General features: G+C 45.2%; 1 protein-coding gene across 16 annotated transcripts in view; it reads right to left on the reverse strand.

Moving 5' to 3' along the window:
- The window catches only part of FER (FER tyrosine kinase), a 443,173-nt gene that overhangs the window by 10,113 nt on the left and 418,438 nt on the right, over positions 1-14,622 (reverse strand). For 15 of the 16 annotated variants that reach the window (XM_074995257.1, XM_074995259.1, XM_074995252.1 and 12 more), the window contains one exon: positions 2,706-2,860. In XM_074995257.1, the coding sequence (XP_074851358.1) occupies positions 2,706-2,860 (155 nt within the window). Of the gene's footprint in view, positions 1-2,705; positions 2,861-14,622 lie in introns of those variants that run through there. The other variant, XR_012645737.1, reaches the window with a different exon arrangement.

The raw sequence follows: 14,622 nt of genomic DNA on the forward strand, positions 1-14,622 counted from the left end.
TAAGAAGACCAAACTTTCCAGATCTGAATGAACAAGTAAAACACAAATAACGCAAGCTAACCATTAAAAACAAAAGCATCTCTCAGAATCGATGCTGACCAAGTGGTGTTTTGACCCTAGCAGCAAATATTACTAATTTTTCAGAGGGAAAGCGTTTATCTGAACAATGTAAAATTCAACCCCTATACTATGCCCACAAGACTTATTTAAATTCTATTGTGTGGGTTTATGCAGCATTTAGTAGTGATGCAAAGGCCTTCCGCAAAGGACTGAATTTCACTCAAGTGGACTAATGTAATCAGAGGACCAGAGCTCCTAGTACATGTTCTTTATCAAAACTTTGACAAGAAAAATGTTTTAAATCTCAACTGTAAGATTCAATAGTTTCATTTTCACTTAAAATATTAAATATCAAACTGTTTTACAGAAATGTTATTCAAGACACCTATGGTTAGATCCACAAGTGGGATTTAGGCATTGCAACACTGAAATAACTAGGTGACTTGCCAAAAAATGGACTGCAGCTTACACTTAGGTGACCAGGCTCCATATGTGATGCATGGGGGTGCAGGCGGCACAGCCAGAGCCACAAAAGTCAGCAAGTTGAGTGGGGAGACTTGCTAGTCACTAGAAAACAGCAACAACAGAGGCATAGCCAAAGTTCTACTCCAAAATAGTCCACTTGGGGTTCACAGCCATGAACTCCCCCCTGAAGTTAGAAATCAAAGCCCTTTCTTGTCAGCAAAGAAAAGAAGAGACAGAGGAGGGGCATCAGCCTTCTCTAACCTTTACCTCAGTGATTACAGCAAATCCCCCTGGATATGTCTACACAGCAGCCTTAAGCTAGTCCAGAGGAGCTATTCCAAAATAGGTTATTTTGAAATACCACAGCTACACAGAAAAATGCATATCAAATAGCACTTAGCTATTTTGAAATACAGCATCGACACATGTAAAGCCTATTTCAAATGGAGCCATGAGACACACTCTGGCTTATTTTGAATTAGGCGCTATTCCTCATAGAATGAAGCTTGCCTATTTGAAAATACAGTCTTCCCCCACCTTACAAGGGTAATTCGTTCCTGAAAATCTCCTCTTAGGGCGAATTCTTGTAAGTCGAAAATGTAGTTACCATTAATTTCAATGGGAAAAAATTTTGCGCCTTCCTGAGCCCCAAAATTTACACCCATTTATGCTAAAACAACACCAAATCCCATTAAAATGAACACAATTACTTCAATAGTTAACATTAGTTATCATAATACAACCTAACAAAGCATTTCCCTTCATTAATTACTCTACAATATGTCTGTTTACCTGCAGAGACAGAGGAATGGAAATCGAAGCGCGCCTGGGAGGGGGAGCAAAGCCGGGTAGATGCCTGCAGCTGCAGAAGCGGGGCCGGTGCAAGGCGGCGGGCAGGGCAGAGCAGGGTATGGGGAGGCATGGTGAGGCAGCCTGGCCTGAGCACAGCTTAGGTTAAGCGGGGGGGGGGGGGCAGTGTCAGGGGCTGGCCACACGGGGAGCTAGGCAGGCACAGGAGACCCCCAGTTGGCAAGGGGCGATGCCTCGCTTGTGCGGGGCTGCGCGGTGGAGAGGCCCCGCCAGCAGCGGCCGAGGTGCTAAATGCAAAGGAACGCCACAGGCAGCAAGTGGCGCCCAAGGCACAGCTGTGCAGGGCGGGCAGCGGCAGCCCCCTAGCCGCCTGGGGAGTGAGCAGCAGGGGCAGGGCTGAGATGGCCTAGCTTGAGGATTCCACAAGGATAGTGAGTGCATACTCTGGCAGATCTTTAGGTGACTATGTGACTTTATGGGCGGAACCCCAGGCATCAAAGGGTTAGGCAGTAGCTCAGCAAGGATTTTGAGCATCTAAATGTTGTAGTTAGGCAATTCAAGTGGCAATTATGTCCATAAGTTCCTTTGTCGATCGAGGCACATAGTACACTAGTCATCAATTTTGCAGTTCACACACCACTTTGTTACCTTTTTCCTAATTAGAACTTACATTCTAATTTCACTTTTATCCCCTTGCTACCACCAATTTGACTTTTTCTATTTTTGGTCTCAAGCTATTACCCATCATGTCATGGGCCATTTCACCTTACCCACAATTGGGTGCTTCATTTATTTTCACTGACGACAGCAGAGTGATGCATAAAATTGCAGGTCACAAGAAGCAGAAGTTTTAAAATGCATATAATCCATTACCGTCCTGACCTCTTCTACAAGGATTTATGGTGTGCTTTCTAAGATGTTAAAAGTATCACTCATTTTCATAATAAACGGCTAAAACAATCACCACCATAGTTTTGAGGCACTTGTCCACTCATTTTGCTAATGATTATCATCTGGATGAATGTCTGGATTGTCTACTGTAATGTTTTAGCTCCAGAGCATTATTATGCATGTGTTTTAATGGTTAAATCAGCAGCACCTAAGTAGTTCAACATATTCACTGTGGATGGAAAAAATGTTCTCGTTCTTTGTGAGAAAAGGACAATCTTAAATTATGAAGTAAAAGACAATCAATTGGACTGAACTGCTCATTCATTTAAATGGGAAGGTTTTGTGTGTGTGTGTCAGTCTACACTGGGGTTAAAGAAGACTATACTATTTGTGTACAGACTGCAGTGTATTTCCTCTATACCTTCTTGCCTTACATAGTACATTTTCTACTTAGAAAGTTAAAGATAATAGCTCTTTACCATAGTTGAGTGCCTCCGGAGCAGTCCATTTGATAGGAATCTGCTTTAATCCTGAAGATGAATATACTCCATCATCTTCTTGACGAGACATTCCAAAGTCACTGATCTTCAGAACATTATTTTCACCTACTAGGCAGTTCCTTGCAGCAAGGTCCCTGAGTTAGATTAAGATACAGAAAACACCCTTTTAGATATTAAAAAAACTTTGTTTTTATGTTCCAAATGTAGTTACACTGAGATTGGAGAAGGACAGCTCCAACAATTTCCCACATACCATCTATTACAACTAAACCTATCCATCAATGAAAATTAATATCCCACAAAGCATGCAAGGGTCCTGACAGCACAATATTTTTGTTTAAATGTAAAGAATAAGCATATACAGGGCAAGAACATGCTGTGTCCAGACTGCCCACTATATACTAACAGACCAAACTGGATGCAGAACGTAGCACAGCTCATAAGGGAATCTGGAAATATGACCATAAAATGAACTATAGAGGCTAGAAAACACTTTTACCTCAGGTAGGTTCAATTATAAATAAATGAAGCTGATTTTTAGTACTTGATCACAGGATTTTGGATGACCAAAGGAAAAAAGTAAAGTAAAACTCCTCCCACAAAAAACAAAAAGTTTCTTTTCAGTCCAAATAAAATCTGAATAGCTTAATTTCAAGCCTCGTGTTGCCACGTCATTAAGTTCTATGAGCACAACCTACAGTAAACATTTAGAAAAGAAACAAATATTTCAAATTGTTTGAAAACAAGAACATTACAACGGACAACAATATAATACCTTTAAAATGTCCTTTTTAACAGTGATCCATCCCCGTGTGGAATAAATTTTGTTATGTTCATGTGTGGACATGCATTGCCAATACAAACATATGCTGCTGGCTTTGAGCAGCTGTAGGCACTCTGCTAATCAGCTGGGCGGCACCTGAATTTCTCCTGGGCGGCTGCCCAAGCTCCCATCTTACAGGCAACACTGCTTACCAACAGTTCATGAGATATGTTTTAATCTTAGATTTCCATGATAACAAACAGGTTGTGATCGAGAGTTTCTTTGAAGATAATAACTTTTCTAAATTATAATTTGTCTGTTATTCCTATGAAGCTGTATATCCAGTAGGAGATCTGAAATGTTCACACATCCCTCTCACTGATGTAAATTAGGAGAAACAATACTGCAGTCTATGAAAATGCACTAGTTTGAAGCTGATTAATTATCAGAATCAGACCCTCATCTCAGCAAGCATGTATAATTGTTTGTAAGAAGTCTTATACGAGTGGTATGGGTGAGAGAATTGCAAAGTAAAATCAAGGGATTCTGTAGCCAGTTCCATAAGAAGTGTCCCAAACAATGTCAAGAGTAAAGGGGTGGAATTCCAGAGCCATTAAAGACAATAGAGATTTAGGGATATTACAGTAGGGTCAATAGTTCACCTGATGTGAACACACAGAGTGAAACAGAAATGCATACACTAGCCTCTGGAAGGAAGTCTGAAATGCTGATTGACAACACAGGGGTCTCTTTAACTAGAACATTCCTGAACTTTAAAAATACATTGAATTTGAGTCGAAGAAAGCTATAAATTGAGCTAATATTTGTTTTTGCCTGATGTTTGGTCTTCCCATCCTGAAAATGTATCTGAAATAGATCCCATTAACAAAAATTACTATTTTATACTTTCAATCAGGGCACAAAATTTCTATGCTTTCTACGTAATACATTTCTTGTTCTATAATTGAAAAGAACCAGTTATCTCTCCTGAAAATCCAGGAGTCCACTTTTGTGAAAATTAAAGTTACTATGTTACATTGAGGAGGTTGGCTATAACTACTGTAGTTTAACTAAGAATGTCCAAAAGTTTTTTCTATAGATAAACATATGAAGCTGCTGTTTTTCAAAGTACTCTCCACTACATCATCAAACCTACCATAAAATTTGTCAACAGGAGCTCACTGACCTTGATTTCTTCATATTGAGACTGGATCAAAATCTTTGCTGGTGGTACTCCAATTTGCACCTAAGAAGTTAATTTTGGTTTAATGTGCTCAAGCATGAGACCCTTAAAAGCTCTCAAATCTCTTAAATTTGCTGCTGAACCCCCTACAAGACTTTCAAAAAGATGCTCCTCCATAGGAAATAGTAATAGAGGAAACAAACTTCATTCTCAGCATTATCACCATCAAACACTGATAGCTTTTTATTTATGCGTCTGCGGACATCTTTTTCTCTATTACGGTTTCTTTTTTCAGAGATTATCACTTCCATCTACTTAGAGGTTCTGCATAATATCATTTTTTCCACCTGATGTTTATAGCATCTAGCGCCTTAGGCCAGGCACATTTTCTCTGGCTGTTGGGTAGTCTTGCTAAATTTTCTGCATGGCATTTTCCCTTTGTTTCCTATTAGAGTTTTCTCTTGATAGTTGCCAAATTTTCCTCTGTCTGTCTGTCTGTCTGTCTGTCTGTCTGTGTGTGTGTGTGTGTGTGTGTGTGTGTGTGTGTGTGTGTGTGTGTGTGTGTGTGTGTGTGTGTGTGTGTGTGTGAGTGAGAGAGAGAGAGAGAGAGAGAGAACAGTCAGATGGGAATAGCTTTTTTATTGACCGTCATGAGATAGAAATCCTCATGCTTCCCTTTCCCACTCAGGGGGCTGGAAGAATGGGCTGCTGATGTTTTTTCAATGAAATATATATCAAATAGTTTCTTCGCTGTTTCACAGACACTCTTTTAATCTGGAATTAGGCCTGATGCCACCAGCATGTCATTTGCCTCATCTTGCATGTGAGTGATTATATTTACTGGGTATCCACCACTCTTATTGACTAGTCCTGATGCCACACACAACTACCAAAATGGCTCTAGCCGTGTTAACTTAATCAGTGAACTTAAAGCTGGCATCCCACAAAATGGGGTTCTGGGAAATATTAGCTCATTTGCATTTGAAATACTGCTTCCAAGACTTTGGAGCATTTTTTTTAAAAAAAAATTTCACTGTACCAATGGGAGATATCATTTCCCTTTTGTTTGCACTGGGATATAGACCTCTTTGCCATAGCCCCCCTGTTTTGAACCTGCAGCCCCATTTCACACCAGAGGCCTCATTATTGAGGAATTTATTTTCCTCTTTGCCTGGGCCTCTGGAATGGCATTCACTTGGCTTGTTCCAGAGCACTTAGCTACTCTCTTTTCTTTTGGGGGCTGTTCGCTGCTTAGGCTGAGGAACACAAATCTTCATTTTTACTCTGCATGAGTCTCATGCTCTCTCCCTCCTTTCCTTTGTGTTCTCCTGTCTCTGAGGTGGGTTCCAAAACAATTATGGAGGCTGGTGCAGGCAGATGCAGGGAGTAGAAAGACTGAGGAGAGGCACAAGAGAGAATAAAAATTAATCCTGGATGTACTGAAATCTGTGGTAGCAAGTCTTCCCTATTTATCCTTCTAATTCTCCATATAAAATGTATGAAACAGGATTTCCCTCAAATGGGATCCCAAAAGGCAATATATCATTGAGGTTGCTATTTGTGAGGCAGGTTGTGGGAGTACAGTGATGTGGAAGAGGGTTTTCTGAGCATTACAAAGTTTAGCCAAAACTTGTGGCAGATTACCATCTGGAAAAATCCATCCCTAGAGAGCAAATTTTAGTGGTTTAGAGTCAAGCTGAAAGAGTGCATCAAGTGGGCCCCACAGGGATAAATCCTGGGTCCAGTTCTGTTCAATACCAGTATAAAATTAGATAACAGCACTAAGAATATTCTCACTGCTTCCAGACAATGCCAAGATGGGAGGGGTTGGAAGTGCTTTGATCTGGACAAATTGAAGGACTAGTCTGAGGTAAATAGGATGAAATTGAATATGGAGACATGCAAAGTACTCCATTTAGGAAAGAGCCATCAGTGGCATATATATATATATAAAATAGGAAATGACTGCCTTGGAAGGATTACTGCAGAAAGGGATTGGAGGATGAGGAGGAGTAATAGAAGGCTACAAACTAAATATGAGTCAATAGTGTGACACTGGTACAATAACAGAAGGAAATCTCATTCTGGGATGTATTGAGGAGTGTTGTAAGTAAGACATGAAATAGACCTCAGCTGGAGCATTGTTGTCTAGTTGTGGGCTCCTCATTTAAAGAAGGTTGTGGGCAAATTGGAAAAAGTCCAGAGAAGAGCCATAAAAATGATTAAAGGTCTAGGAAAAATGACTTATGGGGGAAAATCAAAAAGGGCTTGAGTAGTGTGTAAAAGGGAAGAGTAAAAGGGGATATTACAATTTTCAAACACATACAAAATCATTCCGCAATACAAAGATGTAGACTCCAGGGGCGTTCTGGGAAAAAGCACCAACTGGTAGCCCGCGTCCCTCTCCTTTCTGTACCTCTTGCCTGCCATTGTCCCTACTGCTCAACTCCTTACCTTTCCTCCTAGAGCTTCCTGCATGCCACGAACAGCTGTTTTATAAGCGTTCAGAATGCTCTGGGAGAGTGAGGATGTGCCATACTTAGGGGAGGAAATGAGGAAGAGGTAGGTTGGGAGTCTGGAGGAAGTGGATGGAATGGGACCAGGCAGAGGTGGGGCAGAGGTTTAGGAGAAGGGAGGTTGAGCACCCCCAATTAGAGGGAAGTTGGCGCCTCTGCCACCATGACTGCAAGGGACTGGACTAGATGGCCTCTCAAGGTCCTTTCCAGTTCTAGGCCTGTGTGTGTCCAAAATGGAGGAAGTAAATCTTTGACTTACTCCCTGACCTGAATTCAGTCTAACAATGCACTGTAAGGTTGAAAATTTGTTCATGCAAGTACTGAACACTAAAATTCAGGGTACAAAACTCAGATTCCAACATGATCACTTCAGGTCTTTCTTATTTCTAGTATGTGGCAGCTATTGATTACAGCAGCCTTTGCGTGTTATAACTTCTGCAATGATAAATTATTCATCTATCAGCCTTCATTTACAACACTATGCCAGAAATAATTGCATTATTCTTCATTCGTCAACTAACTCAAATCTTTTATTAAAAGATAGACTTTGCTGCAACATCCAAAACTCCTGGCTTTCTGACAGCAGACTTACAGTTCTACTTCGAAGGCAATCTAAATTAGATCTAGCCACAAATCTTCTGAACATTATCAACAGTGCACTGCAAACTGTTACAGCATCAATGATTTTTACAAGGGATTTTTGTTTCCATAGAACTTGTAGCTCGTGTTCAGTACAAAGGCAGTCCTCTATATTCAGATATTAGCATCTCTTACCATACATATATATATATAATATGGAAATACTACAGAAATATACACATCCATCGTAACAGAGAGGGAGCCGTGCTAGTCTATATACTATCAAAACACAAAAGCAGTCCAGTAGCACTTTAAAAACTAACAAAATAATTTGTGAGGTGAACTTTTGTGGGACAGACCCACTTCTTCAGACCATAGCCAGACCAGAACAGACTCAATATTTAAGGCACAGAGAACCAAAAATAGTAATCAAGGTGGACAAATCAGAAAAAAAAAAAAAGATCAAGTGAGCAAATCAGAGAGTAGAGGGGCAGAAGGGGGGGGTGTCAAGAATTAGATTATGCCACATATGCAAATGAGCCCCTATAATGACCCAGAAAATTCCCATCTCAGTTCAAACCACATGTTAATGTGTCGTATTTGAATATAAAAGAAAGTTCAGCAGCCTCTCTTTCAAGAGTGTTGTGAAAATTCCTCTTCAGTAAGATGCAAACTTTTACGTTCTTATCAGATTGGCCCACTCCATTAAAATGCTGGCTAACCGGTTTGTGGATCAGGAGTGTTTTTATGTCTGTTTTGTGCCCATTAACTCTTTGTCTAAGAGAATTTTAAGTCTGTCCAATATACAAAGCATCTGGGCATTGTTGGCACATGATGGCATGTATGATGTTAGTTGAGGAACATGAGAATGTGCCCGTGATTCTGTGAATAACTTGGTTAGGTCCAGTGATGGTACCTCCAGTATAGATATGTGGACAAAGCTGGCACCGGGCCTTGTTGCAAGGAAAAGTTCCAGGACTGGTGTTCCTGCAGTATAGACTGTGGTTGTGGGTGAGAATCCTCATAAGGTTGAGAGGTTGTCTGTAGGAGAGAACAGGCATGTCACCTAGGGCCTTCTGGAGCGTGGCATCCTGATTAAGGATAGGTTGTAGGTCTTTAATAATGCATTGCAGTAGTTTGAGTTGGGGCTGTAGGTAATGACCAGTGGTGTTCTGTGCTTGGCTTTTTTGGACCTATCTTGGAGTAGCTGCTCTCTGGGTATTCATCTGGCCCTGTTGATTTGCTTTTTATTTCTCCTGGTGGGTAATTCAGGTTTATGACTATTTGGTAAAGATCTTGTAGTTTTTGGTCTCTGTCAATAGGATCAGAGCAAATGCGATTGTACCTAACGGCTTGACTGTAAACAGTGGATCTAGTTATGTGTGCGGGATGGAAGCTAGAAGGGTGTATAGCGATCAGTGGGTTTTCGGAACAGTGTGGGACTGATCACGCCATCCTTGATTTGTACTGTAGGGTCGAGGAAATGTATCTTTCGCATGGAGTAATCAAGGCATAAGTTGATGGTGGGGCGCAGATTGTTAAAGTCTCTGTGGAATTCTTCTAGAGTCTCTATACCATGGGTCCAAATCATAAAGATGTCATCAGTGTATCTTAAGTAGAGGTGTGACACCAGATTGGCTGCGGTGACATCAGCAATGGTATTCCTGATTGCTTGTAATCCATCTTCGCGTGGAATATTAGTGTACGCAGCCTCTACATCCATTGTGGATGTGCTGTCAGGACCTTTTCTGGTGTTTTGTAATTTACTCAGGAAGTCAGTGGTATCTCGGAGATAGCTGGGAGTGTTGGTGGCATAGGGTTTGAGGATGGAGTCCACATAACTGGATAGTCCGGTGGTAAGGGTGACAATATCACAAACAGGTCAGCCAGCATTTTAATGGAGTGGGCCATTCTGTTAATGACGTAAAATTCTTGACTCCCCACCCGCCTTCTGCCCCTCTACTCTCTGATTTGCTCACCTTGATATTTTTTTTTCTGAATTGTCCACCTTGATTACTATTTTTGGTTCTCTGTGCCTTAAATATTGAGTCTGTTCTGGTATGGCTATGGTCTGAAGAAGTGGGTCTGTCCCATGAAAGCTCACCTAATAAATTATTTTGTTAGTCTTTAAAGTGCTACTTGACTGCTTTTTTGTTTTGATACACATCAATCATGTATATTCTCTGTTTAAATTACAAGTATGGTGTCTGAAGATTAAGTGAAGTTTATTTTATCAGTACATGCTTCAAGCCACGTATTCTTTAATTTTCTTTTACTTCTACATCAGGCCACCTAGATGAGTTATATGTTAGGTGGAGCTTATTCTGCAAATGTCTTGTACAGAACAGTAGTTATGTTCCCACAATGAGTTATGAATTCAAAAAGGGAAACTTAAATTTCTCATTTTGCTGCTGCTAGGCTCAGACACGTTATCTGCTCATGAGCTGTTAGCATGGTCTGAAGGGAGTACTTTCCAAATGAGCTTGGCCTATTTCATCTCCTACATGCCATCGGCTCCAATGGTGGGCATTTAAGGACTTGCATACCACCAACATTACTTGGACGTGACCCTGCATGATTAAAATGGGAATAAGGATGAGATAGATGGGATGAATAAACATCCACTCCCCTGGGACATTCTAGGATTACAGGCTGCCAGAAAAGCTGTGTCTGCATTAGCCTGGTCTTTCAAAAGAGCAGACCCCACATCGATATAGTGCATGGCGCATCTACACACGCCACATGCTCTTTCGAAGATGAAATCAACGTTCAGCGCTGCAGGAATCAAAGCCGCTCTTCCAAACAGAAAATAGGAAGAGGCTGCACCTTCGACGTCTTATTTTAAAAAAAGGACATGGGTAGATGCTTCGTGTCTCACCGTTTTGAAAGAGCAGGGTCCACCATGGTGGCAATCAGCTGTCAGGTGGAGACTTGCTGCCCAGCCCCTGCAGGGCTCTATGATCCATGCATGCAGCAGCTCCTGAAGCTGCATGGACCAGGAAACCCTGCTGCAGGAAGCGGAGAGCTTGCAGGCAGCAGCTGCTACACATGCTGCCCTTGCATGCCTCAGTGTAGCCCTGAGTAGCCCCCTGCTTGCAATGGCCAGCACCCACGTGGGTCATGAGCCTGAGGACCCTCCCTTAGAGTGCACACAGGGATCCCAAGGGTCCAGCCCGTGGGCGGGGGGGGGAAGTGTGCCCCCTCCTGGAGCGAGGCTGCGCTCCAGGACATGCTGGAGCTCTGGCACGAGGAGGAGGTGCTCTGGGTGATGGGGAACAAGCAGCAGAACACAGCCACCTTCACCTGGCTGACCAAGGGCCTGACCACCCAGGGTCACCCTGCCCACACTCCTGACCTGGTCAGGAGTAAGGTTAAGGAGTTGCAGCAGGGTTATGCCTGGGCACGTGAATGGGCCAGCTGGTCAGAGGCTGCCCTCCCGCCGCCTGTCCCTACTACAGGGAGCTCAGGGGCATCCTGGGACCCCGGGACACCTCCTCCCCACCGGCCATCCTGGACACTGTGGCCAAGGAGCCACAGCTGGGCACATCTGCCAGCCTCACACCACCAGGGCCGGAGACAGGGCCAGCCTTGGCCAGGGACTGGTCCAGTGAGGAGGGGGAGCTGGTTACTGACCTCCCCTCCCACACCTCCAGCCGGCTATCAGCCAGACAGCCATTTCCTGGCCTCAGGTATGTACCCAACAGGGCATACACCCTGGATTATGGGGCGGAGTCACCATACATGACAAGGTACCCCCCCCCGGCCCTGGAACACCCTGGACCACTAGGGCCCAGCCAGACCATGGCCCCGGGCCTGCCAGCACCCACTCCCGTGGACAGTACCATGCTGTGCCCCTGTGGGAAGGAATGGGAGGACGGACCACACAAAGGGGCCCCCCCACAGGGCCACCGCGTCCACGGATGGGGAGGGGGACCCAGCACCCATGGGAGGACAGGGGGGTGTGGGCCACAGGGCAGGGGTTGGTATTCATGGTCCGTTCCTTTTTTCCCCCATGTCCACAGCTGCACCATCCAAGGGCTAGGAGAGCCTCACCCCATCAGTGGTCCCCAGTAGCTCCCTGGAGGCAAGGGACAGCAACCAGCTGGAGCCACCCCCAGTGCCAGGATAGGCCCAGTTGCGGTGGAGCCAGAGGCGGCCAGTGGATGACCTCCACCTCGCCGCCACCATATGGTGCCAAGTGGAGCTGGCTGAGCACTGGCTCTGGTTCGAGGAGGGGGAAGCTGTCTGGAGCTGGGCACCCTGGGGGGTGGGGAGGAGTTTATGGGCACCTTGTGGGTCACTGCAGCTTCCCGCTGTGAGCTCCTGGCCCAGCTGTCCCCCTCCTGCCACCTTGCCTGCTTCCCCCCCTGCTGCCGTGCCTGCTGCTCTGCCAGCTGCCGTGCCATGGACCCACCCGCCAGCTCCTCAGGAGAGGACCCCGCTGGCCCAGACCACTGGCCCACAGCCGATTCCTGGCCCTGCCTCCCTGTACTCCCCACCCCACCCAGCCCCTCCAGGGACCCTGGACAAAGGGGGCGTGCAGCTCATGCCACTCCACCCTTGTCCCAGAGTGATGGTCCACTGGGCAGGCCACCTAGGTCCTCCCTATTGTAAATAGTTTGCCCCCCCACTGTACAAAGTTGGTCGTTCCGTTATGTTTTGTAATAGATAGTACCCACACAGTTTTAGTAGTTGACATTACACCAATTTTATTTTTCCAAAACCCCTGTGTGCTGTGGGCTCAGTGGGGGAAGGGTGTACAGGAGGTTTGGGGGTGTGTGCAGGAGGCCCACCAAGGGTGGCTGGGGTGGCACTCACTGGGGCCCCTGGTCAAAGTACCAGCTCAGGACCTCCTGGATGCGGATCCCATCCTGGTCAGCCTGGCAGCTCAGGGGCAGCTGCTGGCTGGGGTGCCTCATGCCGACCTCTACCTCCCATCCCTGCATGAAGGCCTCCTTCTTATTCTCCATGATATTGTGAAGCATGCAGCAGGTGCCCATGACCTGGGGGACATTGAGGATGCCTATGTCCAGGCGGGTGAGGAGGCAGTGCCACTTCCCCTTCAAACAGCAAAGGTGTACTCAGCCACCTGGCAGGCGTGGTTGAGCTGGCCGCTGAAGTGCTCCTGGCCATATAGGGCTGCATGAGCAAGGACTGAAGGAGGTTTGCTGCGCTGGCCACCAGGCAGAGGGGCACAATGGTGTCCCGCGGTGGGATCTCCCTCTGGGGGATGTAGGTCCCAGCCTCCAGCCAGCGGCATAGTCCTGAGTTCCAGAAGACCCGTGTGTAGTTGGTGCAGCCAGGCTGGCCCCCATAGATGTCCTGGAACTGGCCCCAGCTGTCTACCATGGCCTGTAGGACCACCGACTGGTAGCCCTTCCTGTTTATGTACTGTCCTCCGCTGTGCTCCAGGGCATGGATGGGTATGTGGGTCCCATCAAGGGCCCCGAAGCAATTCAGGAACCCCAGTGCAGCAAAGCCTGCGATGGCCATGTCTCCAATGTAGATGACCTTCTAGAGGAGCATGGTGTTTACAGTGTGGACCACCTGGGGGGAAACACTGGCACCCATGAGGGTGTGCGCCCCAACCACATGCCTTGCCCTTGCTGACTGAGCTAACCTTGTTATCCCCAGCCTTGCTCTGGCTTATTTATACCTGGCCCTGCAGATTTCTAAGACCAGTATCTGATGAAGTGAGTCTGTGCTCATGAAAGCTCATGCTCAAAACTTTTCTGTTAGTCTATAAGGTGCCGCAGAACCCTTTGTTGCTGTTACAGATCCAGACTAACACAGCTACCCTCTGATACTTGTCAAATAAAATAATTTTCAGCCTCATTTCCCTGTCCTTTCTCGCTCTGGCCGCCAGCTTTAAGCAGTGAGGACATTTTTTGGGACTTGGGTCTCTCTCAGACTGCGAATACACTTGCTATGGCCATCTGAGGCAGGCATAGCTTCACGGCAGGAGTCGCATTTCTTAAACCCTGGCAGAGACATCGCCTTCTTAGAAGTACTTAACAAGTTGTAACTTTAGCAAGGTACTTAACAGCCACTAGAAACAGATAACAGCAACGAAGGGTCCTGTGGCACCTTATAGACTAACAGAAAAGTTTTGAGCATGAGCTTTTGTGAGCACAGACTCACTTCATCAGATGCTGGTCTTGGAAATCTGCAGGGCCAGGTATAAATAAGCCAGAGCAAGGCTGGGGAAACCAGCCAATTGGAGCTGCAAAAATATGCTGGAGGTGGAGATAGCATGCAAAGCCTCCCACTGAATGGCAGCATTCAGATAAGGGTGGGGCTCCTGGGGGCTGGATCCAGTGCTTTGGTGGGCATGGGTCCTTCCTTTTTTGTGGTAATAATGAACAGCTAAAAACTGTTGTAAAGAACAACATGCGGTAAGTGTTCATTGTGGAAATGGACAGATTATGCACCTTCTATATGCATTTAAATTTAATAAAACAGTCTTTGACCCTGCTTTAAAGAAGAGTTGGAAGGTCAGTGAGTGGGAAGATTAGTGGTAATGGGTTATATACACTTCTCTGAACACTTGCAGACAACTTCCTAAGGAGTGCTAGCTAGTTAGCTCAAAACACTCCTGTACCAGATATCTGCTGCTGGTTGTATGCTGCTGCTGATCCTTCTATAGAAACACATTGTTAGCTGTGTACTCAGAATGGATTGGAAATAGGAACATTAGAGACAGTCTACAGCAGAGTTCAGAAACCATTCTCCCCTCCCCCCCGTCTTCTCTTTTCACCTCCTCCTCTTATGCTTCAAGATTCATTTTCACCTTCATACTATGGTAGCTAACCACATACTGAATATGAATAAGACACGACTGCATGCAACTCCAAC

This window comes from Carettochelys insculpta, chromosome 5 (assembly GCF_033958435.1).
Source record: "Carettochelys insculpta isolate YL-2023 chromosome 5, ASM3395843v1, whole genome shotgun sequence".
NCBI lineage: Eukaryota > Metazoa > Chordata > Testudines > Carettochelyidae > Carettochelys > Carettochelys insculpta.